The sequence below is a fragment of the Ailuropoda melanoleuca genome, chromosome 1, assembly GCF_002007445.2.
Source record: "Ailuropoda melanoleuca isolate Jingjing chromosome 1, ASM200744v2, whole genome shotgun sequence".
NCBI classification, from domain to species: domain Eukaryota; kingdom Metazoa; phylum Chordata; class Mammalia; order Carnivora; family Ursidae; genus Ailuropoda; species Ailuropoda melanoleuca.
This window is the reverse complement of record NC_048218.1, coordinates 162,629,279-162,654,715: the sequence shown is the minus strand read 5'-3', so window position 1 is coordinate 162,654,715 and position 25,437 is coordinate 162,629,279. Positions and strand designations below refer to the sequence as shown.

The 25,437-nt window shown below is 41.7% G+C and overlaps 1 protein-coding gene across 6 annotated transcripts in view; it reads left to right on the top strand.

The window, feature by feature from the left end:
* Positions 1-25,437, top strand: part of OSBPL3 (oxysterol binding protein like 3) — a 179,765-nt gene that overhangs the window by 111,210 nt on the left and 43,118 nt on the right. For 3 of the 6 annotated variants that reach the window (XM_002912864.4, XM_011223662.3, XM_019798613.2), the window contains 7 exons: positions 2,649-2,816; positions 3,397-3,520; positions 5,472-5,575; positions 5,785-5,877; positions 6,911-7,067; positions 16,801-16,931; positions 18,698-18,805. In XM_002912864.4, the coding sequence (XP_002912910.1) occupies positions 2,649-2,816; positions 3,397-3,520; positions 5,472-5,575; positions 5,785-5,877; positions 6,911-7,067; positions 16,801-16,931; positions 18,698-18,805 (885 nt within the window). The remainder of the gene's footprint in view (positions 1-2,648; positions 2,817-3,396; positions 3,521-5,471; positions 5,576-5,784; positions 5,878-6,910; positions 7,068-16,800; positions 16,932-18,697; positions 18,806-25,437) is intronic. The other 3 variants (XM_011223670.3, XM_011223676.3, XM_002912867.4) reach the window with 3 other exon arrangements.

Sequence of the window (25,437 nt, the reverse complement as noted above, 5' to 3'; positions counted from 1 at the left end):
ACGGCTCCCTGGAGAAAACCTGGCATGATGCCCAGCCTGCTGTAAGCTCAGTGAGTTTAGTCTCTGTGTGTAATTATTAGGTGGTACTCGAATGTGAAGAATTAATTGAGAGGATGTTAAGACTCTTTTCTTACTTAGGCAAATTACTTGGAATATTGAGAACGGGGGCTGGGGGTTGGGAAAACGAGAGCATGAGATGATGAGCTCCGTGTCGTAAGATGCCCCGCGCTCTCCTCCTAGCATCTACGTGGCGCTTCCACAGATATATGCAGAGCACATACATGTGCTTGAGGGACTGCACAAGATGGTCAGTCCGTCCTGTTTCCCAGCCCAAGCCCCGAGCGAAGCAGGGTTTCTCACCCTCGACGCTGTTGACGTAGTGGCCTGGAGAATTCTGTGCTGTGGTCCGTCCTGTGCATTATAGGGGGTTAAGGGGCATCCCTGGCCTCCGCCCACTAGATATTGGTAACAAGCCCCCTTCAGTTATTACAGCCAAAAAATGTCTCTCATTGCCAACTGTTCCTTGGTTGAGAATAACAAAAAACCAAACAAAATTAGGAAAGAATAGCCCACCCACCTCTTGTTTCAAAGGTCAGTCTCCTCTAGAATAGTTTCAGTTGTGTCTCCATGTACTTCCAGTGACTCTTACTTCTGGTTGTTGTTTTTTTTTTCCAGATTTTATTTATATATATTACACAGAGAGAGTAAAAGCAGGGGAAGTGGAAGGCGGAGGGAGAGGGAGAAGCAGGCTTCCTGCTAAGCAGGGAGCCTGATGTGGGGCTGGATCCCAGGACCCTGGGATCATGACCTGAGCCGAAGGCAGACGCTTCGCCGACTGAGCCACCCAGGTGCCCCAGTTAGTTCTGTTTTGCCATGGTCAGGAAATACTGGGATCTTGTTCACCCACTATTCTAGTTAATAGGATAAAAGCAATGATTAATTCCTAATTTTTGAAGAACCGGAGTGCCTTAAGATAACATTGTGTACTAATATCATGATAAATACCGTTTAATATTTCTGTGTGTTGACTTAGTTTTTAAATGGCAGCCATCCAGTCCCGTTGTCTTATTTTATAGATGAGGAATCCGGGCGGCCGAGGGATTAAGTGGCTGTGCACCCACGCTCCTATATTTGCTTGTGGGGCTGGAAGAGAATGCTGGACAGTTATGTAGTGAAATGCTTTTATTCTTTTACCTCATTTAACCCATAAAAACATGAGTCCAGATGAATGTTTTGGGCTCTGATGTTTAAGGGCCTCTGAGAGCAAGCAGATCGGTGCAAAGGGTGATGTAAGATGCCCGTGAAGTCCCTGCCGTAAGCGCATCTGGGAAGCGAAATACATTTCGAGGACATAATTTAGGGGGAGACAAAGAGATGTAAGCCAGTTTGTATTGCTTTTTCCTGTAAATGATATATTCAGTAGCACCTGGAGGGGTTTAAGCAACACAACAAACCTGAATGAGTGAGTGATGGCTACAGACATCCTTGCTCTTGGCAGTGGTGGTAGGAAAGATTTTCACAGACTGACCTGGAGTTTTCTTCTTGGAAGGTAGCCTACCATGCATCCTGTTGGGTGATTTTAAGTTGCCACTTCATGTGTCTCTGTTCTAAAATAGAGGTATCTGGGGTGCCTGGGTGGCACAGTGGTTAAGCGTCTGCCTTTGGCTCAGGGCGTGATCCCGGCGTTATGGGATCGAGCCCCACATAAGGCTCCTCTGCTAGGAGCCTGCTTCTTCCTCTCCCACTCCCCCTGCTTGTGTTCCCTCTCTCACTGGCTGTCTCTATCTCTGTCGAATAAATAAATAAAAATCTTTAAAAAAAATAAAATAAGAGGTATCGTTTTTCACTTTGAAAATATTAATACACCGTCGTACACACAAAACATGGACTGTTAAGATTTAGTGCATAGGTGCTTGTTATATTCTTTTTAGTACTTTCATGAACATTTGAAATACTTTATAATAAAAGTTGCTACTTATAAACATTTTTCTTCATGGAAAGAAAACACTGATAGGTACTCATTTATGGAGAGAGTGGCTAACGCTTTGTGTAGGTGTGATTGAGTAATCTTGGAAATCTCCAATAATAGTTTTTCACATTTTTTTCCTATTTCCAAGTGCAGGAGAAATGTGTTTTAAAATAACCTTCACATTCCTCAGCAATGTGTTCGTTGTCAGAGAAGATTAACAAGGTTAAATATTTTGGGAAGAATTTACGAATTCGTTCTAGTTCAGAGAAGATTGATCTGAAAAGCCTGAATTATAAAAGAGTTTAAAAAGAAACATGGTGCTAATATTTTCAGTAAGAATAGGAGAAGTGGGGACAAGTGAATTTGGGAATGTTTTGAGATAGATAAATATGAATTCTAGTTTATTTTTTAATATAAGTGGTAATATTTTGCTTTCTTAATAATAGCATGACAATTGGACCCTTTCATTGACAGCCTAAATGAAGTTTATGAAGACCATTTTTATCCTCCATTTCCTCCTCAAACTTGTTCCCGTAGACCACATAAATTTATGTCAATAAACTCATATTTCTACCTTTCTACATGTGCCACCTTGTAAAGAGAGAGTGTCTTGATTTGATGAAGAATTGCTCTTTTCCATGAGTGACGCTCTTGTTTCCCTCTTTTTAATATAATTTAGGTCAAGTCAGAAGAAATCTTTGATGAATGGGTATCCAAACTCCGCCACCACAGAATGTATCGTCAGAATGAAATCTCCATGTTTCCACATGAGGTTAATCACTATTTCCCAGGATCCACTGTCACAGACTCCGCGTCCGGAGTCTTGGACTCCATTTCAAATAGGAAGGTAAGAGTGTGCCAGTAATGAATCTAAAAGATGGGGTGGCTTTGTGGGGAGCAGTCCCCACTGGGGGGGGGTCTGTCTGAAGGAGGAAGGGCTTGTGGGGAGAAATCTGTTTACCCAGCTGGTCAGAACCAGGGCCAGAGGTGCCACTGTTATCACTGGGACAGTAACTGAAGAACAGCACATAAGGAGGAATTAATGGCCCTCAATGCTCCAATCCTCCCTTGACCATTTTGACTTTGGTTTTCTTATCTGGTTGTAAAATGCAGTGTGCACGTTTATAGCCATATAGGATTGCGAAATTTCCCAACATTTATGTCATAATTTTGGTTATGATTAATGATTACCATGTGACCGAAGAAGAAATTCAGGACAGCAGCCCCAGGCATGAGAGCACGGTATGGCCAGGCTGAGGTGACAGCCAGAGCTTAGGGTCGCTAGTGGAGTGCTTTCTAGAAGCTTCTTCCCATTACAGGCAGATGGCTTCCATTAGCGACTGGCTCACTTTATTGTCCTTTACCCTAACGTGTCCGCCCTGGGCTCTGTTTTCATTTATAATGTGCTTTTATCATCTGTGGAACAGCGTAGCAGTATATCAAAGCAGAACTCGATTCAAACGGGAAGCAATTTATCATTTTCTTGTGGTGGTGAGACGCGAGTTCCATTATGGTTACAATCTTCGGAGGACATGGAAAAATGCTCAAAAGGTAAAGTGATTTGAAACCTCGGCCTCTTTCTGTCATGGCTCTTAGATGGCACTCGTTGAGAGTTTCCCCGTCACTGGTCTACATTTCTTCTCAGAGTTTGCTTGCTGAGTTTGCACTGGTGATGAACAAAAGACATTCTCCTCACAGAGCTTCATGTCTTCACCTGGCTGTGCATGCAGACAGATTTCCTTTCATATTCTTTATGTGCCCTTTACGTACTTAGTCTTTAAGTACCCAGGTCTGATTTCTATGAGGACCTACTAAATCGCAGTCGCCATGGGTAGGCTCTGCACAGCTCTCTGGATTTTTTTAAGTGCCAGAATTGACTCTGGCATACATCCAAAATTGGGAGTCATTGCCCACAGTGAGTGGGTGAACCAAATGGAGATCCCCATGAAATAGGAGTTCTCTACCCTAGCTGCACACTAGAATCACCAAAAGAACTTTAAAAGGCAAGAATACCCACTCTCCACAAAAATTTCTTTAAATGGGTCTGCACTTGGGCCCTGGCATCACTAATTTTCTATAGTTTCCCCAATGACTCTGATAAGGAGTCAGGATTGAGAACCCTCCCATAAGGAAGCTCAGTGTTCTCAACCCTAAGTAGCTAAGAGCTACCCAGGGAACTAAAAAACAAAACAAGTCACCAGTGGGAGTGGAGATGTTCTGATTTAACTTTCTCAAGATGGGACTTGGACATAGGGAATTTAAAGAATTTGCCCAGTTGATTTTATTTTATTATTATTATTTTTTAAAGATTTTATTTATTTATTTGATAGAGATAGAGACAGCCAGCGAGAGAGGGAACACAAGCAGGGGGAGTGGGAGAGGAAGAAGCAGGCTCATAGCAGAGGAGCCCCATGTGGGGCTCGATCCCATAACGCCGGGATCACGCCCTGAGCCGAAGGCAGACGCTTAACCGCTGTGCCACCCAGGCGCCCTTCCCCAGTTGATTTTAAAGCAGAGCCACAGTTGAGAACCACGATGAGAGAAGGATGCCAGGTGGTGGTCTTGAAAAGTGCATTTTATCCTGTTGAATGCAGATACTATCACACTGGGGACCATATATTATTTGCCCTCCCAGGAAATGTCCAGCAGGAGCTTCACTGAGTGACATCTTGGCACAGCTAGTCCTTGAAGTGCCGTCTCTGCACCAGCAGCATTGGCCTGGCCTGCAAACTTATTCGAAACGCAAATTCTTGGGTAGACCAAATCAGAAACTGTGGGTGGATCTCAATGATCTGTGGTTTAACAAGTTCTCCAGTTAATTCTGATGATGCCAAAAGTTTGAGAGCCATTTGGGTCTTGATTTCTCAGTGGAAACAGCCACCATCATCCAGTGAACAGCAAATTAAAGACTATCTATTGAATTAGCGACCACAGACCTGGTGTGAGAACTCTTAGGTCCTCTCGGGTCGATGTGCAGACAATCATCACGACCTCGTGTGGGTCCCTGATCGAAAGATATCCTTAGGGACCAGTACAACCCTCATGTTTGTTTCATTCATTTACTTGTCTGGAGCCCCTGTAAGCAGAGAACGACAGCCTGTTATTGCAATATTAGAAATAATGATGATAATGATGATCGCTGACTTACTTCTGACAGAGTAGCAACATGCTGCCTATGTTAACTCACAACTATCCTATGAAGGCAGGTGTATAATTCTCTCCCTTTCCCAGGTGAGGAAACTGAGGCACAGAGAAGTTATGCAATTCACCCAAGATTCAGAGTTCAGGAGGTGTTCACACCGAGGCAGTCTTGTTCTCCAAATCCATACCCTTACCCATGACAGTGTGCTGCCTCTTCTGTAAAACAGGAAATAAATTTCCTGTCCGTCCAGATGTAAACTGAGTAGCCTGAGTAAATTTAAAAAGTAGCTGACACTAACATAGGGCAACCCGGATGCCGAGATGAGGGCTCATGAATCTTCCTTTTGCTTTTCTCCCACAGACCTGGCACACTGTCATGCCTACCTGGTAGAAATGAGCCAGCTCCTACAGAGTATGGATGTCCTGCATCGGACGTACTCGGCACCTGCGATCAACGCCATCCAGGTCAGCCAGATCCCTCTGCTATTCGCACCCCGGTGTTTTCCTGCGTCCCTCTCTCCACCCCAGCCTCGCACTAACAGTGGGACGTTGTCCGGTCTCGGTTGCTTCAGCCACATTCAAGGGGATGGAGGTGGTCACTTTGCTGTGCAGTTTTCCCTAATTGGTCTGGTAGGCCTTACTTTCTGTGCTCTCTTTCCTGTTTTGAAACAAAGGGTGGAGCTTTTGAAAGTCCCAAAAAGGAAAAAAGATCCCACAGGAGGTGGCGGTCCAGAGCTATTGGCAAAGATGCTAAAGGAACGCTGCAGGTAACCGTTGCTTCCCCTGCTCTCCGTGCTGCGTGCTGGGGGCTGCTGGGACTCCAGCAGGATTTTCTGCAGTTGTTCTCGCGAATAGCCTGTGCAGAGAGAAATTCAATCACTGCGATTTTCTGGAGACTACAATAGGCATGTAATGGAATTGGGTAAGGGGAAAATGGCCTGATGATGGAGGGAGTGCAGCCATTTCTCAGACTTTGGTTTCCTTTTCTTTAATGCTGAGCCCGCCTGCCCTCTTCCCTGCTTGCGTGTGTGCTCTGTCCACTTCTGCTGCTGCCTGTCCATGGATTCGTCAACCCACTGAGCCCACTGGACTCTCTGGAAATGGGACATTGTGCAGACTGTCTTTTGAATCTTCTCTCCAACTTCCCAAACCCCCATCAGAGTTTCACTGTGTTACACACTAGCCGCCGACTTCCAGGGCGCAGCTAAGCCAGAGGCCAAGATTTGCAGCTCGGCCATTGTACAGTAAATTGAGACCTTGTTAGGGTCAAAGAAATCAGAATCTTAATGGATAAGTCATCGGCTATACTCTTGTATACTCTTTGGTTCAGAGCACTTTATGGGTTGACCGTAAGTACTTTCAAAGTAAAGAGTGATTTGTGTGCAAACCTGTGAGAAGTTAGTTTTGTAGAAGCACCAGATGCAAATTAAGGAAACATTTTAAAACCCATCCACTGTTAACAACCTAGATGCTGGATGATTATTGCTGGGAGGAAGGAATTGAGTAGAAATGAGAAAGAGCCTGGAAGCTTTAGCTGTCCTTTCCAGCCTAGAACTTTAATGCTTCTATCATTTGTAAAAGAATATGTGATTTCTCACCCATTTTTATTTTGCAAGAAGCCAGAGCAAGTTGCTGGAGAAAGGGCTTTCCTGAGTTTTCATTTATTTTCTTTTAAATTATCACTCAGTAGAAAGATTTACCTATAAAATGTTCTTTCACAGCTCTCTAATCTTAGTAACAAGTAAATATTCTAAGCAATTTGCATCTGAAAAGAAATGTCTTCCTTTGGTGTCACTTCAGGTCCCTAAACCTTTCTCTGGCCCCATAAGACTGCATTCCTCCAATCCTAATTTGTCAACATTAGATTTTGGAGAAGAGAAAAATTACTCTGATGGCTCTGAAACCTCGTCAGAGTTTTCTAAAATGCAAGAAGACCTGTGTCATATTGCCCATAAAGGTAAATGAGTTTTCTTTCTTCCTGATGTGTTTGATGAAAATGTCATATGCATATCTGGGTATGGGATGTCCTTGGAGAGGGGATCTTAGTTTGTTCATTTTCTGCTCTATTAGGATTTGGGGCAATCTAATTTTTATTTTATTTCCCTGGTTGTAGGAAGTGTATTAACAAGAAGTTTCTTTTTTAAGCCTTTAGGGAAGATGGTGAGAACATTAGGTTTCTTTAACTCCCATGCTGCTGGTGGCGGTATAAATTGGTGCTTTTCTGGAGAGCAATTTGACATTATGTTTCGAGTTAAAAAAAAAAAATCTGCCTATCTGGCAATTCCACTTTGAAGAATTCATTCATAGAAATAAATTTAAAATTTATCCAAATAAAGATTGTCTCTTGTAGCATTATTAATTGTATCAAAACTTGGACCTAGATGTTCAACATCGTTAGCTATTAGGGAACGGCAAGTTAAAGCCAGGGTGAGGTATTACTGTACCCCGTTATGGCTCTAAAAAGATACAGTGCCAAATGCTGGTGAGGACATGGAGAAACTGGGTCTCTGGTGGCAATGCAAAATGGTATAGCCGCTCTGGACAGTGGGTTGGCAGCTTTATATAAAGCTGAACATCACTTACCATATACCTCAACATTCACATTCCTGGCCATTTATCCCAGAGAAATGTAGACTGAAGTCTACACAAAAACCTGTATGTACATGTTCAGAGCAGCTTTATTTCTATGAGCCAGACACTGGAACAACCCAAATGTCTTGCAACAGGTGCATGATTAAACAAACTATGGGACGTCCCTATAATGGAATACAGCTTACACTAAAAAGGAACAAATACTGATACGCATAGCTACTTGTGTGGATCTCAAGGACATTATGATGAGTAAAAATAGCCAGTTTCAAAAGGCTGCATAGTGTATGATTCCATGCATTAATACTTTTGAAGTGACAAAATTAGAGAGAGATTAGTGGTTGCCAGAGCTTAGGGAAAGGGGAAAATATGGGTGTGATCATGAAGAGGGAGCAAGAGGGGTCTTGATGGTAGTGGAAAGTTCTGCATCCTGATTATGGTTGTGGTTCCATGAATCTACACGTGTGATAAAATTGCATTGACCTATATTTACACACAGACACAAATGAGAGCACGTGAAACGGGTGATATTTGCAGAAGAGCCGTAGACTAGGCCAGTGTCGGTTTCCTGGTTTTGCTAACATAGCACAGTTCTGTAAGATGTTACCGCTGTGGGAAACCGGCTACAGGGTACCTGGGACTTCTCTGTACTGTTGTTGCAACTTCCTGTGAATCTATAATGATTTCAAAATAGAAACTTTTTTTTTTAAATAAAAATAACCTAAATGCCCACCAATAGGGAAATTGGATTTTTTAATGCAATATAATTATATGATAGAATAGTCAACAGCCACAATAATAAAAATAGCTTCCTGATACAGAGCACATAGCTATGAGGTCAAGGATTCATTATGCACTGTATATGGACTGTTTCATTTCATTCTAGCAACAACGTGTGGAGCAGATAGTATTGTAATCTTCATTGCACAGATAAGAAGGCTGAGGCTTGAAGAAGCTTAAGAGCTTCCCAAGTAAGAAAGTGGTAGAAAGTGGTTCACCTGGATCTTGAATCCTACCCTGCCTGGCCCAGATCCTCGTGTCTCACCGCCCCTATGGAGGGGGTGGGCCAGGGCTACTTCTGTAGACGCAGAAAGATGTTCACAACATACCATTGAGTAAAAATACAGGTCTCAAAACAATGTCTAGGTATGATCCTGTCTGTTCAGAAAAAATAAATTATATAAACCTGGCATATATAGGTGTACTAAAAAGTCTGGAAGGATCTATACCAGCATTTTAGTGATGGAGGCTGGAGTTGTAAGTGCTTATTATCTTCTTACTGTTTATCTTTTTAAAAAATGTCATATATTATTTTTTAAAGGGGCAAATGGGTTTAAAAGGTTTAAATGGGAGGGCAGTGGGGCGCCTGGGTGGCTTAGTTGGTTATGTGGCAGACTCTTGATTTCGGCTCAGGTCATGATTTCAGGGTCATGAGATTGACCCCCAAGTTGGGCGTGGAGCCTGCTTAGAACTTTCCCTCTACCTCTGCCCCTCCCCGCCTTAAAAATCTTTTTTTTTAAATGGGAGGGCAGTGCCTGAAGTGAGAGGAAGGAAGGTCGTGGCTCTGCGGCTTTATTCTCCTCGCCCCATGTTTTTCTCCCATGACATTGTTGATTCCTTTAGCTCCCTTTTCCCTTACCCCACAAACATAAAACATGTTGGTTATGAGAAACCATTTCATGTTCTTTACAAATCCCCACCTCAATCAAATGCGCGTCCTCGTTGCTGTCAGAACTTGGTCAGTATTTGCAATGCTGTTGTACGATCAGTCGGTAAAAGGGGAAGAATCACCTGCCGCGGGCCTTCAAAGCACTTCACGCAGGCCCTTGTGTGTTCTCTAGTAGTAAAGGATCGGTTGTAATTAGGGTGTCGCATTTTAGGCTTTAGGGGAGGAAATTCCTGAAAAAGAGCATCGCTTTTTAATAGCAGAAACTGTCAGGGCAGCTGGGTGGTACAGTCGGTTAAGCATCTGACTCTTGGTTTTGGCTCAGGTGCTGAGGCTGCATTGGGCTTGCAGTCAGCGGGGGGGTCTGCTTGAGATTCTCTCTCCCTCTGCCCCTCCTGCTCATGTTCTCTCTCGCTCAAATAAATGAATAGATCTTTAAAAAAACCAAAAACCATGAACTGTCTTTTTTACAAATGAGAAGATAATGCATGCCCGCAGCAGGGATATCCTGAGTTTTATCCTGGAAGAAGCTGCTCCCTCTGCAGAAGGAGACCGTGGCCATGTGGAGTCGGTCCGCTGACCCCGTCCTCCCGCGGAGGGCCCAGCCTCGTGGACCGTCTATAATGGGCTGCGGCCAGCTGTTTGGCCTTTCAGGCTTTGTTAAAAACAGCTGGCTGCAGAGCTGCCACATGCCCGGACCAGGCCAAGATATGTGCTCCGAGAAAGGTCCAGGTGCACTTACTCCTCCACAACGACAGCATTTGCCCCGTGGGTTTACAGACTCGAATTCCCCACAGAGCCTAACAAGCCGCATTTTGCTGCTGTGGTTTGCAAGTCCACTGGCATGACTGCTGGACCTCTGGGAGTCCCTTGTACACAGGCTGTGACTCAGAGGCCGCATGGAATGGAGACGCCTCTCAGGTTTGTCCTCAGTCCTGTGAGCTTGCGTGCTTTCTCACCTCCATACATTCAAACTCAGAGCATGTTGACTTTTCTTCCTGTGTGAGCCTGACATGGTCACGGACAGTTTTTATGGTACTTTCTTGACTGTATGACTAATCTATTCGACTGTGATTCCAGAGAGGGGAACTAAATGTGGGAATTCCACTGATGTTGTAGCATAGTTTATGTTCCCTGCTTTTTCTTCCATTTGTTAAATGTATTGGAGTTCTGTTTTGTGATCAAGGGGTAGACAGCCAATATATACCCATCATAGGTGAAAAAGCCCTTCTTATATATCGTAAACGGAATTTGATTTTTATGGCATATCATTGAAATAATTTTCATTGGTTCATGTGTCTGGCTTTGCACATATGTTGACACACATACAGGTAAGCAGAGAACAAAATGTACTAAAACTTAAAAGTCATTAAGGAATTTACAGTGCATATATTAACTTTCACATTTCTCCAAATAGATTTCATGGAACACCTTGCCCATAAAATGCTTTTAAAAACAAAAGAACCCCATGGTTAAAAATGCTTGCAAAACACTGCTGACTATGGTCCCCTTTGAATTTACACAACAATAGTAAATATTAAAGGCCCTGAGAAGTCCTGCAGCAGAGAAGTCTGTTAGCTTTGTTTAAGTCAGTGACTTTCAGTGTATTTGGAAAAATTTCCCTCACTTCCCCAGTAACTGTTGATACCCAGGAACTAAAGTTCTTGTGAAACATAACGCAGGAAACATGGTAAATAATAAGCCTTTATGGAGCTAACCCTCTGTACCATCTGAGTCAGGAGACAGGCATTCATTCTAGGCCACTCTGTTAAGACTACCTGTGGAATTTTTTTTGTTGTTAAGATTTTTTTAATTTATTCGACAGAGATAGAGACAGCCAGTGAGAGAGGGAACATGAGCAGGGGGAGTGGGGGAGAAAGAATCAGGCTCATAGCGGAGGAGCCTGATGTGGGGCTTGATTCCATAATGCCGGGATCACGCCCTGAGCCGAAGGCAGACACTTAACTGCTGTGCCACCCAGGCGCCCCTAGCTGTGGAATTTTGATCTCATCAGTTAACTTCTCTGGGCCTTGGTTGCCTCATCTGTTAATGTCCTGAAGTAGTTCTCCTGACTTTTGGGTCTCAAATTCCGTAACTATTTTCTATGATTGGTTATTTTGTTCCGAATAGAAAGAATTCATGCAGTTGTTTATTGTTACAAGAAGGTTTTATGAGACAGTGTTCTATTCTTAGCTGAAATAGAAATGACTGAATATGGCAAACCATTGTAGGATAGGAAAGCAAGGACTAGGATAGGACCAGGGTCCTATGGAAGTGGGGCATTTATGTTCTACTTTGGAAAGAAACAAGGTTAGGTTTAATGAATGATACTTTCCTGAAGGTATTTTCAGAGAGGGAAATCCTCATTTACAAATGAAAAGGTTAAAAGTAGAATAAAATTAAACTGTATTCCATTATTTAGTTTTCTCTTGTTTCTGATTCGTTCTCCTGTGTTGAGTTTTAATTGTTGAAGGATCATTTTCTGAACTGTTTTGTGTTTCTGGAAGCATCGGATAAAAAGCCAAGCATGTCACCATGCCATCATTTTCATAGATTAAAAGCTAGAAGATACACAGAATTTAAAGAAAAGCCAGATCATTTATCAAGCATAATTTAGAATTCAGCATAAAAATATGCCGAGCAATTGTATTTATGTAAATTATCCAGAAATAAGTAGGATCATTTAATCAAATTACCTAATATATCTAAATGAAAGAACCATTTGGATAGAATATCAGAAAATATTTTAAAACCATGGATATCTCGTGAGGTTTGAAAATTAGAGGAAGCAGATTACAGAAGATCAAGCCATCCCAGATATTTTAGGTATGTTACCATTTTAAAGAAAATTCACCAAAATGGACTTTTCATTAAAAAGAGGGGAAGGGGCGCCTGGGTGGCACAGCGGTTGAGCGTCTGCCTTCGGCTCAGGGCGTGAACCCGGCGTTATGGGATCGAGCCCCACATCAGGCTCCTCCACTGTGAGCCTGCTTCTTCCTCTCCCACTCCTCCTGCTTGTGTTCCCTCTCTCGCTGGCTGTGTCTATCTCTGTCAAATAAATAAATAAAATCTTTAAAAAAAAAAAAAAAGAGGGGAAAAAATAATGAGTCCTACTGTGGGTTGTGTGCTACATGATAGTATGTTTTCTCACGGTTTCCTTAGAACATTCATGAGATATGGGCATTCTCCACATATACAGATGTGGAAACCAAGGATTTGTTCAAAATCTAAATGGCAACCAAGTGGCAGAAGTAGGATTTTGGTTCACATTTGCCTTATTACAAAATGTCTTCCCTTGTACCAGACTGCCTCCGTAGAGTGGTATTCATAACTGTCTTCCCCAGACCTTATTCTTTTGTGATGCCGAGAAACTGCTAGAGAAGGAGCACATTAGACCGTAGAGCTCGGGTAGATTAAGAGCACGGGTGTTCTTCAGTTCCGCCCTTCACCATGCAAACGTGCTAACTATACTCTTACCATCTAACATAAAGAATACCATGGAAGCCTGTGGAAACAGGAAAGGTAGCGGTCCAAGAGTCAGTTGTGTGAGGTGTATGGCGTTCCATTCTGTCAGAACTCAGCTGCGTCCCACTCTCTTAGTGCAGTGAGAGAGCCTGAGAAATGGCTCAGGACAGTCTGGGAAAGACGAGCGAACAGAGGTGCCATGATTGTCTTTCGATACTTGAACACCGCATGAACAAAGAGGTAGTTCTGTTTGCCAGGGAGGAGACACTGAGGGAGATTTCGACTTGGGAACAGGAGGATTTCCTTCCCCGCAGCAGAGTCTAGGGACAGAGCGGACTGCGTCAGGACAGGGCAAATGCTCTGAGAAACAGGGTCCAAAAACCACCAGCAAGGAAGTTTGGAGGCAGAGAGGAGTTGGTCTTTGGGGTTCTTCGTAGCTCTGAACATTGAAGAATTTCTGTGTGGCTTTATTTTTTGTCAGATATCCATGGATGTGGTGCATTCATTTGGATCTTTCTGTTTTTGTAAGTTTTTTTTGTTTTTCTCTAGCTTCATGTTAGAAATGAGTAAGAAAACATTCTGTCACAGAATATATTCCTACCTCTGGGATCCTGTGTCTTTAACGGTTAATATAAATGTAGTCTCCCACGAGCAGCCTCTAACAATGGCTCTGCGTGTGCTGGATCATTAGGCCGGCGTGAATGACTATTTTAATGTCCTCTGAGTGGGCCTCACCAGTCATTTAAGAAATTCAGTGCGTGGCGATCAGGTCACCCAAGCTCCCTTGTCAGGTGCTTTAGGAGGCAGTTTACACATGAAAATTAACTATAGGGACCATATGAGTTTCTTTCTGCTGATTTGATGCCCACCGCAGTCTTGTCAGTTCTCCATTTTGCACCAAGGGGTTTATATTCTGCCGATTTTAAATGAAATCTTCTCATCAGGTTGAGGGCCTTGCTTTCCTGCAGGCCGTCTGAAAGCCAGAGGAATTGATCTGGTAAAGTGGCAACTAGTTGAGAGCCACATTTACTTAATCTAAAGCAATAAACATGACAGTGAAAAAAACTTTTTTTCTTTTGTAACAGTGTAAAGTGACAGGTGTTCACTAGACTTATTGTGGTGATCATTTTGCAACGGATACAGATATCAAATCATGGTAGACACCAAAACGCATATAAGCTTAAATGTCAATTATACCTCAGTTTAAAAAAGAGAAATTGTAATAGCAAATTAAGGAAACTTATACCAAAACACAAAAAAACCCCAAACCCATGGCAGTGAAGAGGTACTCTCCCGGGACCCACTCACACAGGCGTGGGTATCCTATGGAGTGTGTGTGCGGGGCGGGGGGGTGCGTATCTAATGGGACATAAAATGTTCATTGTGGGGCTCGGTGCTCCCCAGCTGGGGCTGCTCTTCCACTGTTGACCAGATTCCGGTCAGTCCCTCATTCACAGACCCTGGACCCTGCACGCAGTTACAATTGTTCTGGCAAGAGACCAAAGTACTCCCCTAAAACCTGTATTCAGGTCGCCACCACTTTCACCCTCGTGTGTTGCTTTTATCACCATCACTATTATTATGGCAACAACACTTATTATTTACCACATGCTGTCCGTGTGGTTAAGTGCTATCCCCGCAGTATCGTCTTTAATCCCCATAACCATCTTACAAAGTAAACGCTTTCATGACCCCCATTTACAAATGAGGAAAGGGGAGTTCAGGTACAGCACATGTTTGTCCAGGGTCTGCAGTGGCTGAGTGATAGAGCTGGGAAGAATCCAGGGCTGGTTCGGAGCCCACTGTGGTGGTCACTCTGTTGTGCTGCCCATTATTTTGCTGGATGGAATTGTTTAAAGCAAAGAGCTAAGTGTGTTCCATAGACATTGTTAGAAAATTCTTAGTACCTATATGCCTTTAGTACCTATTTACCCTGTCTTCTGTTAACAGAAGAGAAGAAATGAATTGTACTTAATAAACTAAGGAAACTTTGTGTGTGTGTGTGTGTGTGTAAACAAATTGCTTATTTGTACGATAACTTTACAAAAATGGTCTAAATTCATCACTGAACACCACAACCTCAGACAAGTTCAGTGACAACTTACGGAGAGGTGCAGTTGTCCTTGTGGCTGTGGAAAGGGGGGAAGGAAGTCAATAATGCATATTTCATTTCTGCGATACTAAATCGGCTGCTCTTGAATGACAGTGCCTCCAAAAATGCAATCCTGTGGAATTCAATAACATGCCAGGCCATGTGCGAAGACATTTGTCTCTGCCTCTTCCTTCTTCCTACCTTTCTAAAACAAAATGTATAAAGGAGACTGGAAAGATAATATTCAAACGTGATATCCATGATCAGTAACTTAGATGGCATTTCCCCCTCCCTAGGAGATAATTCGTATGAATGTGATCAACGTTGGACGAATTTTTTGCTGTATGTGTTAGCGGGCTTTAAACACTGTAGTTCTCTAACCTAAGTGCCTCGCCGTGCTAAGCTGTCTCGTAGCTGAGTGCTCACTAAAGTGAACCGAGTAGCTGAATGCCAAGTTTAGAGCCTGGGGATTCTGGAGCAAGCAGCTGGAAGACTCCCAAGAGAGTAGGCAACACCCTAAAATAATTTCAAATTTACAGAGAAGTCGCAAGAATAATACAGAGAACTCCCAGATACCCTTTACCCAAATTCATCATTTTTAATATTTTGCCACATACATCTTACCTCGTTCTACACACACACTCTATGTGCACAAACACATACGTGTTCATTTTTCTGAACCGTGCAAGAGTAGGAATCATACACTGTGCCTTTTTTTTTTTTTAATGCCTTTATACCGTGGTATCTGTTTCCTAAGAATAGGGATAGTGTGTTACTTAACCACAGTGTATAGGAAATTCAGGAAACGTAACGTTGAAGCAGTACTTCCATCTCTCCTATTCTCATGTTCAGGTGCTGTCAGCAGTTCCAGTAATGCCCTTCCAATAGCACTTTTCCCCTTCAGTCCAGGATCGAGCCCACGATACCACATTAACTGTCCTGCCTCTTCAGTTTCTTGCAATTGGGAGCAGTTCCTCAGCCTTTCTTTTTCTTTGATGAAATTGATGCTTTTGAAGGATCCAGGTCGATTTTTAAATATAAGATGTCCCTCATGGTGGAGTGCTCTGTCCCTGGCTGGTGTACAACACAAACGGAGGTGTATCTTTTCCAGGATATTACACCCCGAGGCACACGAAGTCCATCTGAGCCTCACTGGTGATTAATTTTGGTCACCTGGTTAAGGTGCTATCTGGTTTCTTGGTTTCTAGTTTCATGACTCCCCAGCAACCAATAGGCTTTGTTTTCAAACAGTTTCAGTCTTTGGGGATACAAACAAAACTAAATGTTGATAATTGAGAATCCAGAAGCGGCCTTTCAAAAAGTGTCAAAATATCTTGATAAGTCATAAATTCCTGGAATTGTAGAGTGAATGGGGGTTTGGAATTAAAAAATATGTATGCTGTTGCATTTTTTAATAGACTTTATTTTTCAGAGCAGTTTTAGGTTCATAGAGTGGAGCAGAAAGTACAGAGTTCATATAACCGCCCCCCCTTCCCCCACACACACCTCCCCCACCGTCAGCATCCCACCAGCGTGGTCCATTTGTTTTAATCAGTGAACTTACAACAAAGCATCATTATCATCCAAAGTCCATAGTTTAAGTTAGAGTTCACTCTTGGTGTTAGGGCTCACTCTTGGTGTTAGGGCTCACTCTTTGTGTTAGGGTTCACTCTTGAGGTTAGGGTTCACTCTTGGTGTTGTACATTCCAGATGTGTTTTTTAACAGTCAATTTAGAGTGTCCATTTGCTGTACCCTTCAGTTCACTATTCGGGGCTGTTACTTTTCTAAGGTCCTTTATAAGAAATATATGTCTCTGTATCTTGTGTTTAATTATGCCTCTTCCTTTATTCCTTTTTATAATGATTATATCTTTATAGTTTACTTCACTTTAAGGTCAGCTTTTAATACCATATCGACGGAGAGAGAGAAGCTGAAGCAGCTGATGGAGCAGGATGTCTCCTCTTCCCCCTCCGCCCAGGTCATCGGCCTGAAGCACGCCCTGTCATCCGTAAGTTGCATGTCTGTGTCACAGAGACGCCTGACCACCTGGCCAAGCTGAGGAATTTTTTTATATTTTCCAATTCCATGGTTGTGTTGAAAATTCATGAGAAAACCAAACAAATTATCCAAATTCTATTTTAACCTTGTATCGGATCTGCTAATTCTGAACACCCAAAGTGAGCCTACCTCAAACCTTCGTGCCTGGTATTTCATTGAGCATTAGATACTTGACGTTTGGTTTCCTTCCACTTATCTTGATTTTTCTGTTTCTGTAAAGTGTTTGTTGTATGTTTGTGGGGGTCTTACAGACATTTGTTTCTCATTACAAAATCTGACAGTTTGGAGGTTCCCGTACCAAAGACTTCTCAAGCTTAGATTGACTTTGCAAAGGACGGGTAGCAGCAGGCAATTTTAAATTCACTCTTATCTTCTCTGCTGCCCAGCACTGATCCTGCTTACCACTCTTTCAACGTTATTTGGAAGTTCTTTGATTTGATTTGGTAATATAAAACATTTAGCTTCTTTCTCCTGCATGGGCACAAAGAGAGGAGTCATAAGGAATGTCAGATAATCGTTGTGTTTTCCTAACAACAGAAAAATCACTGTCAAGCCTCCAATGTTTTTCAGTAAGCCCTTCTGTTATTCACTGTCTCTACTTTTTCCCCTTGATTGCAGTTGGGTTCCATTCAGGCGCAGTGTCCTAGGACTCTACTTTGAACAGCTGGCCTTGTCTGGTTGCTCACTCTCTATCTGTGGAAAAGCCGGATGGTTTTTAAAATAACATACTTATTATGTTCTTTATATTTATTTTATTTATTTATATATTTCTTTTATTTTTATTTTTTTATGTTATTTTATTATGCTCCTAGTCTTTGCTTGTCCTTTCGAATCCCTACTGTAAAGAGAGGGTAATGTGAAAATACCAGCTGAGAGAATACTGAACTTTTTGTTTAGGGTTAGGTTGGGGTGATGAATTNGGATCTGTGTACAAGCACTGGGGAGCTGACTGTGGGAGTGTCTGGGGGGACAATCAGGCACACTTGTCCCTTTCCAAAGATGGATCATTTGGAAACATCTTCCTCTACCTTCAAGCCAGTTCCTTCCCATTTGGGAGGTTGGGATGGAGAATCTGAGCTGCCTAGGGCTGGGTTTACATGTGTCCACATCCCTCCCCCCATTCCCAGGGCCCTGGTCCTTAGCCTTTATCCAGGTAAGTGAAAGTGTGTTGTTGTTGTTTTCAATAAAATGTCTTCGTCGTGAGGAACGAATAAAACACTCATCACCTATATTGAGAAATAATAAAATTAATCTTCCACGAAAATCCTACTTCCAAGCATACTTCCTAAGATCCAGTTCAACTGGTATGAAAATTAAATAACATTAAAAGATGGCCAATCATAAGGGGTGAGAGCAACATCCTCTTTAAAGATGAGAGAAGCATGGGATCGTAGGGAGGGAGTTGGGGAGGGAGGGCCCTGAAACCACTAGCCCCAGTAAGAGCCAAAGGTGCTGGTGATTTCCTTCTCCACCGAAAGGAAAGCCTTGCCAGCCCCTTCTTCCATCCCCAGAAGTGAGACCAGAGAAGGGACGTCACTTCCAAAGTTCAGTGTCTTTGATCTCCCTGGCATCTCAGAACCGTATCCTGTCGGATAACATTCAAGAAGAAAGTCCAGGAAGGGCCCTACTCAGGGCTCCATCCCCCTGGGCCTGCTGCTGTGCTTTTCTGATACATCAATTTATTAACAGAGCCCCGCTATTTTTAACATGTTCCAGGCCCTAGCACAAAACACAGACCTTAAAGAACGCTTATGCAGAATCCATGCTGAGTCTCTGCTCCTCGATTCCCCGGCTGCTGCCAAGTTGGGTGACAGTCTGGCAGAGGTGGGTAAGGCTTCTCGTCTGGGAATGTTTCCACGACCGCCACCCCCTCACCTGACACCCTCTGTCCCGTCCCCCTGCCCCTGTTCCTCCTCGGGAGTGGGGACCGGGCCTCACAACTCTGCCTGCCCCGCCCTGCCACTGCTGCAGGGTCTGAGCGGCCTGGGAGCCCAGAAGGCTTTCCTGAGTGTGTGCTGACTGCCTTGTTAAACTGCTCCTCGCCCCCCCCGCCGCCCCCAGAAGTCTTCTTCCCTTTGTATTTCTTTACCCCATTTCCTCCGAAGTAACTTTTTACTAGTTATTACTAGAGTGGGAATACAGAGAGACATCTTCTCCCGTTACTTCTGAAGAGGCCTCATTTTCTCTGCCCTGTGGTATCCCAATTTTCTGCCAGTGTCCTTTGCGCCCTTTGTGACATCCCCTCTCCCCTTTCTTTGTAGCTGTTAACTTCTTCTCCTGTGATTTTTTTTTTCTTTTAAAAAGTACAGCTGTACCCTGTGAGGGAAAAAATAATTGTATTACAACTGAAGTGTCTTGGTCAACTAATAATATGTTAAAATGTCTTTTCTCAAAACTCAGGATGTTTATACAAAATGTTCCTTGCATGCGTTTAAAATGAGAAACTGCAGAAAAGCTACAAGTGAATTACTCAAAAAATAAGTAGAAAAGGATAATAAGGCTTAAAACTGTTTTTAGCTATCATATGTATAAGCCTGCCTCAGATATGCTAAATTTTTCATTAACAAAATTATTAGACTGAGAGCATTTAAAATAAAAAGAAGGAAGGTAACATACAAGGCCTGTGTGTGTGTGTGTTTGTAAGTTTTTAAAAGTAGTTTCAAATTCGAAGCTGTATCCCTTTTTCTCCTTTTCCTGTCCTCAAAGAAAACACCCCCCCACTCCCCCAATACTCACTCTGTGGGAAGCCACAGGTTTGGGCAATGAGAAGGCTAGAGGCTGAAATTGGTCAGCACCGAGAGTGAGGCCTTGGCATCCACAGCCATGGGGACCCTCTTCTCTGATGAGGGGCCTAGGCTTTCTCTGCAGAGGCTCCCAGGCTGCTCTTACTTCTGAGACGTGTCAGTAGTTGACCGTGACATTCCTCCACACACTCACTCCCCACCAAGAGATCTTTTCAATCATTTTAGCCCAGACCTAAACTGAGTCATCTTCAAAGTTGAGCACCTGGGACGCCTGGGTGGCTCAGTAGGTTAAGCGACTGCCTTCGGCTCAGGTCATGATCAAGTCCCACATCAGGTTCCCTGCTCAGTGGGGAGTCTGCTTCTCCCTCTGACCCACCCCCCTCTCGTGAACTCTCTCTCCCTCTCTCGTTCTCTATCTCTCAAATAAATAAAATCTTTAAAAAAGTAAAAATAAAAAAAATAATAATGTTGAGCACCTGAACGTTATGGGGGTGACCTTCATTTAAGGTCTGGGCAAGGAAGTGTGCTCAGCAGCGGGGCTCTCTTTTGATTCTGCATAGCTGCAGAAGCAGGGCCCATCACTACGTCACTACGGAAGGCAGCCATCACTCAGTGTTGTTGGCTGCCAGACGCCAAGGCGTTGCGTGGGGTTCATGCCGTTGCGAGGCAGTGCTTACCTTTTAAATAGTGCTACCACCTAATTATATTTATCTGTTGGAGCTTTTTGGAGCTTATTTGCATTTTGGAAAGGAAACCAGAATCACAAGTCTTTTAAAATGCATGTTGTTAAACTGATCGCACAAGGAATGTACCTGAAGGCTTAAATGTCCTTGAGGAGGAGCAATAGTGTCCCCCACATTCACACTTTCCAAAACAACCTTCTGGAGTCTCGATGATGGAGTGTTCTCCTTGCTGTTTCCTCTTTCAGTGATTTTCTGTTCTCCGTGTCTTATCCTGCTTTTCACTGGGTGACTCAGGCTCACTTTCCCAGAAAGGGAAAAGCCATTCTTGTCTTCAGGAAACCAGAGAGTGAGTGGAAGTGGCCGCCCCAGGCCTAAAAATTCCATTCCCGTTTATTTTTCTTAGGTGTCTCACAGACACCCTAAGCATTCTCTGAGGGAATGTCAGTCCCCACAGTGGGATCAGCCCAAGGTGCTCTGTTCTCTGAGTTTCTGTTTTTGTCCCTTACCTTTGAGTTGTGCAGATTACCCATATCTTTGGCATTGAACCTGGCTCCTAGATTCTAAAATCCCCTCTCTCCTATCAGAAATTACTCCCACATTCTGTTAAGTTCTCCTGTTTTGTGTTTCTGAATGTGAACATCTAATATCATCAGCTTATTAGTTTTTATATTATTTTAGGTTCCCAATGAAAGGCTGACTTTGGGTGATAACATTCTACCAAACCTACAGTCCATTTAAGAGACTAATTAGGCAAGAACTTTAAAACAACGTCTGAAAGAGAAGAAGGGAACTTCTTTTAATTGCCTATCTGATTGCTATATTCCATACGCAGTTGAATGCCTTAACTCACAAAATCCTAACCACAGTTCTTTGAGGTAGGTGATGGTAGTTTCATTTTTAGAGACCAGGAAACCAGAGAGGTGAAGTAGCTTCCCCAAGGGCACACAGCTAGTAAGAGACCTAGCTGGGATTTCAGTCCACATCTGGTGAGTCCGAAGTGTTTTCTCAGTGGCATCACATGGCTATATATTGAGGAATGTGCCAGGCCAGAGACTACAACAGAGTGAAGCTCAGTAGTGAAAGTACGCTGGGGATGGTGTGAGAATGGACCAAATAGCTATCTCAGACACGAGCACCATTTCGTATAAAAGAAACAAATATATGATAGAGGAGGCTCACAAATCAATGGGGAAGAGATGGATTATTCAATAAAATCAGTTGGCACAGCTCAAAAGCAATTTGGAAAACAGTTTTAAGTCTTTCCATTGCACACTACAATGAATCGCTAGTGAATTAGAGTTAAATATAAAAATTCAAACCGAAATAGATTGATTTAAATGTTTCTCAAATGGCTAGAGTAGGGAGGACTTCCTAAATTTGGAAGCAGTAGAAAAATTACAGAAGAAATGTTGACTAGATCTGGCGGGATTTTTTAGGGAAAAAAATGATGTGTGTGAAAAAATAAGGCAGATAATAAACTAGGAAAAATATTTTCTGTGAAAATGACAGATAATGTGAAATAGGTGGTAATGTCTTTAATATGTAAGTAATAAGTAATAACAAGCAACTGAAGACCTCAACAAATGAATGAAAACAGGGGACACAATTCACCAAAAACCCCCCAAAACAGATAGTTTTTTTAAAACTTTGGACTTTGTAATACTTACAAATTCACAAGAAGGTGCAAAGAAATGCAGAGAAGTCCCATGCACCCTGACCTAGTCTTCCCCAGCGTTAACATCTCTATGGCTAGTTTTTTTTAAAAGAAAAAAACTGTTGATCTAATTCTTAACAGAGAAATGCAAATTAGAACAATTAGATTAACATACATTTTCCTAAATTATAGTATTTTATGCCCTTAAAGATATAGAGAAAACAGAGTTTCTCTTGTTAAAGTTATTAGGTAATACATAAATTACTATAAACATTTTTAATAATTCTACTTCTGGGAACTGATTCTAAAAAATAATGATAATGTCTCATTATTTACAAAAGACATTTTCAAACATGTTCACCATCCTTACAAGTTTGGAAACACTCTTAATTTCTAATACATAAAAGGGTTACTCTAACACCATATATAATAAAGTATTATCTGTCAACTAAAGTTAATGTCTCAAAAAACTAACAGCCCGGAGGAAAGTTCACAATGTAATATTAAATGAATATAGCAGACTATATAAAGACTATCTACAGTGTGATCCCAGTATTTTAANTACTCCCACATTCTGTTAAGTTCTCCTGTTTTGTGTTTCTGAATGTGAACATCTAATATCATCAGCTTATTAGTTTTTATATTATTTTAGGTTCCCAATGAAAGGCTGACTTTGGGTGATAACATTCTACCAAACCTACAGTCCATTTAAGAGACTAATTAGGCAAGAACTTTAAAACAACGTCTGAAAGAGAAGAAGGGAACTTCTTTTAATTGCCTATCTGATTGCTATATTCCATACGCAGTTGAATGCCTTAACTCACAAAATCCTAACCACAGTTCTTTGAGGTAGGTGATGGTAGTTTCATTTTTAGAGACCAGGAAACCAGAGAGGTGAAGTAGCTTCCCCAAGGGCACACAGCTAGTAAGAGACCTAGCTGGGATTTCAGTCCACATCTGGTGAGTCCGAAGTGTTTTCTCAGTGGCATCACATGGCTATATATTGAGGAATGTGCCAGGCCAGAGACTACAACAGAGTGAAGCTCAGTAGTGAAAGTACGCTGGGGATGGTGTGAGAATGGACCAAATAGCTATCTCAGACACGAGCACCATTTCGTATAAAAGAAACAAATATATGATAGAGGAGGCTCACAAATCAATGGGGAAGAGATGGATTATTCAATAAAATCAGTTGGCACAGCTCAAAAGCAATTTGGAAAACAGTTTTAAGTCTTTCCATTGCACACTACAATGAATCGCTAGTGAATTAGAGTTAAATATAAAAATTCAAACCGAAATAGATTGATTTAAATGTTTCTCAAATGGCTAGAGTAGGGAGGACTTCCTAAATTTGGAAGCAGTAGAAAAATTACAGAAGAAATGTTGACTAGATCTGGCGGGATTTTTTAGGGAAAAAAATGATGTGTGTGAAAAAATAAGGCAGATAATAAACTAGGAAAAATATTTTCTGTGAAAATGACAGATAATGTGAAATAGGTGGTAATGTCTTTAATATGTAAGTAATAAGTAATAACAAGCAACTGAAGACCTCAACAAATGAATGAAAACAGGGGACACAATTCACCAAAAACCCCCAAATACAGATAGTTTTTTTAAAACTTTGGACTTTGTAATACTTACAAATTCACAAGAAGGTGCAAAGAAATGCAGAGAAGTCCCATGCACCCTGACCTAGTCTTCCCCAGCGTTAACATCTCTATGGCTAGTTTTTTTTAAAAGAAAAAAACTGTTGATCTAATTCTTAACAGAGAAATGCAAATTAGAACAATTAGATTAACATACATTTTCCTAAATTATAGTATTTTATGCCCTTAAAGATATAGAGAAAACAGAGTTTCTCTTGTTAAAGTTATTAGGTAATACATAAATTACTATAAACATTTTTAATAATTCTACTTCTGGGAACTGATTCTAAAAAATAATGATAATGTCTCATTATTTACAAAAGACATTTTCAAACATGTTCACCATCCTTACAAGTTTGGAAACACTCTTAATTTCTAATACATAAAAGGGTTACTCTAACACCATATATAATAAAGTATTATCTGTCAACTAAAGTTAATGTCTCAAAAAACTAACAGCCCGGAGGAAAGTTCACAATGTAATATTAAATGAATATAGCAGACTATATAAAGACTATCTACAGTGTGATCCCAGTATTTTAAACTTAAATCTATATGTCTATATATAATATATACGCATATACTCATATATATATACATATATATACACACATACTACACATATGCACACACACACAAGTATTTTAATATTAAATATACCAGCAAGATAATAGGGGCCTCATCTGGGTGATGAGGCTTTAAATAATATGTATTTTATTTACACTTTTCTGTATTTTCTATTTGGAATACATGCTACTTTTATCCTCAGCATAAATTGTAATTTTAAAAAAATGGTTGCATACAATGGGGAAAGTTGATAGATAGATAGATNTTCTATTTGGAATACATGCTACTTTTATCCTCAGCATAAATTGTAATTTTAAAAAAATGGTTGCATACAATGTTTGGGGAAAGTTGATAGATAGATAGATAGATAGATAGATAGATATAGATATATTGGCACACACATATATATGTATATATGAGTAAAATTATTTTAAAGCAAGGCTATACATATAAAAAGGATGGGAGAGAAATGTATCAAAAGGCTTATAGTGGTTTTAGTGTGATAGGATTATGAGTGTTCCTCTCCTTCCCTTTTCTCTGTTTATCTTTTTTCAATGTAAAAAAATAGATAAACAACCATTCAGGCCTTCTAAACTTGTGGGAAAATTGGTGAACTGAATGGACCAAGTTCATACTTAACAAGTGCAGTCCTGTGTGTGTAAGGTAGTGTGTAAGGGACTTGGGGCCACTGCAGCCCCACTGAGTTTTCAGTGGGTATTAATAGGAAGTTTCTGGAGGGGTGGAACGCCAGAAGGGGCTCGGGCTAGGTGTATAATTTTTCATTGTTGATCAGCCAGTCCTTCTGATCCACCAGTCTAGAGGGAGGAGGATAGACAGCAGCCGTGACTAGCAATGAATTAATGAATAGAACAAATAAATAAATCGTTAGAGTCTTATATGGCAGTGGCACACACCAAGACACAGGAAGATGCTATTGTTTCCGTGAGCATTGAAGGAGCTGTTATTCACTATGGTGCCTCCTCTGGGGAGACGGGTCTTTCCCTTGAAGGCGACAGCTGTGGTACTTGTTTGTAGATCCCAAAGTGGTCTCTGACAGGGCAGAGAAGAAGCATGCTTTCACAAGGCTGTATGGATATTAAAATGGGTAAGACCTTTGAACGACCAGGTATCTTATTTAGGAAGAAGGGATAGCTGTTTAAAT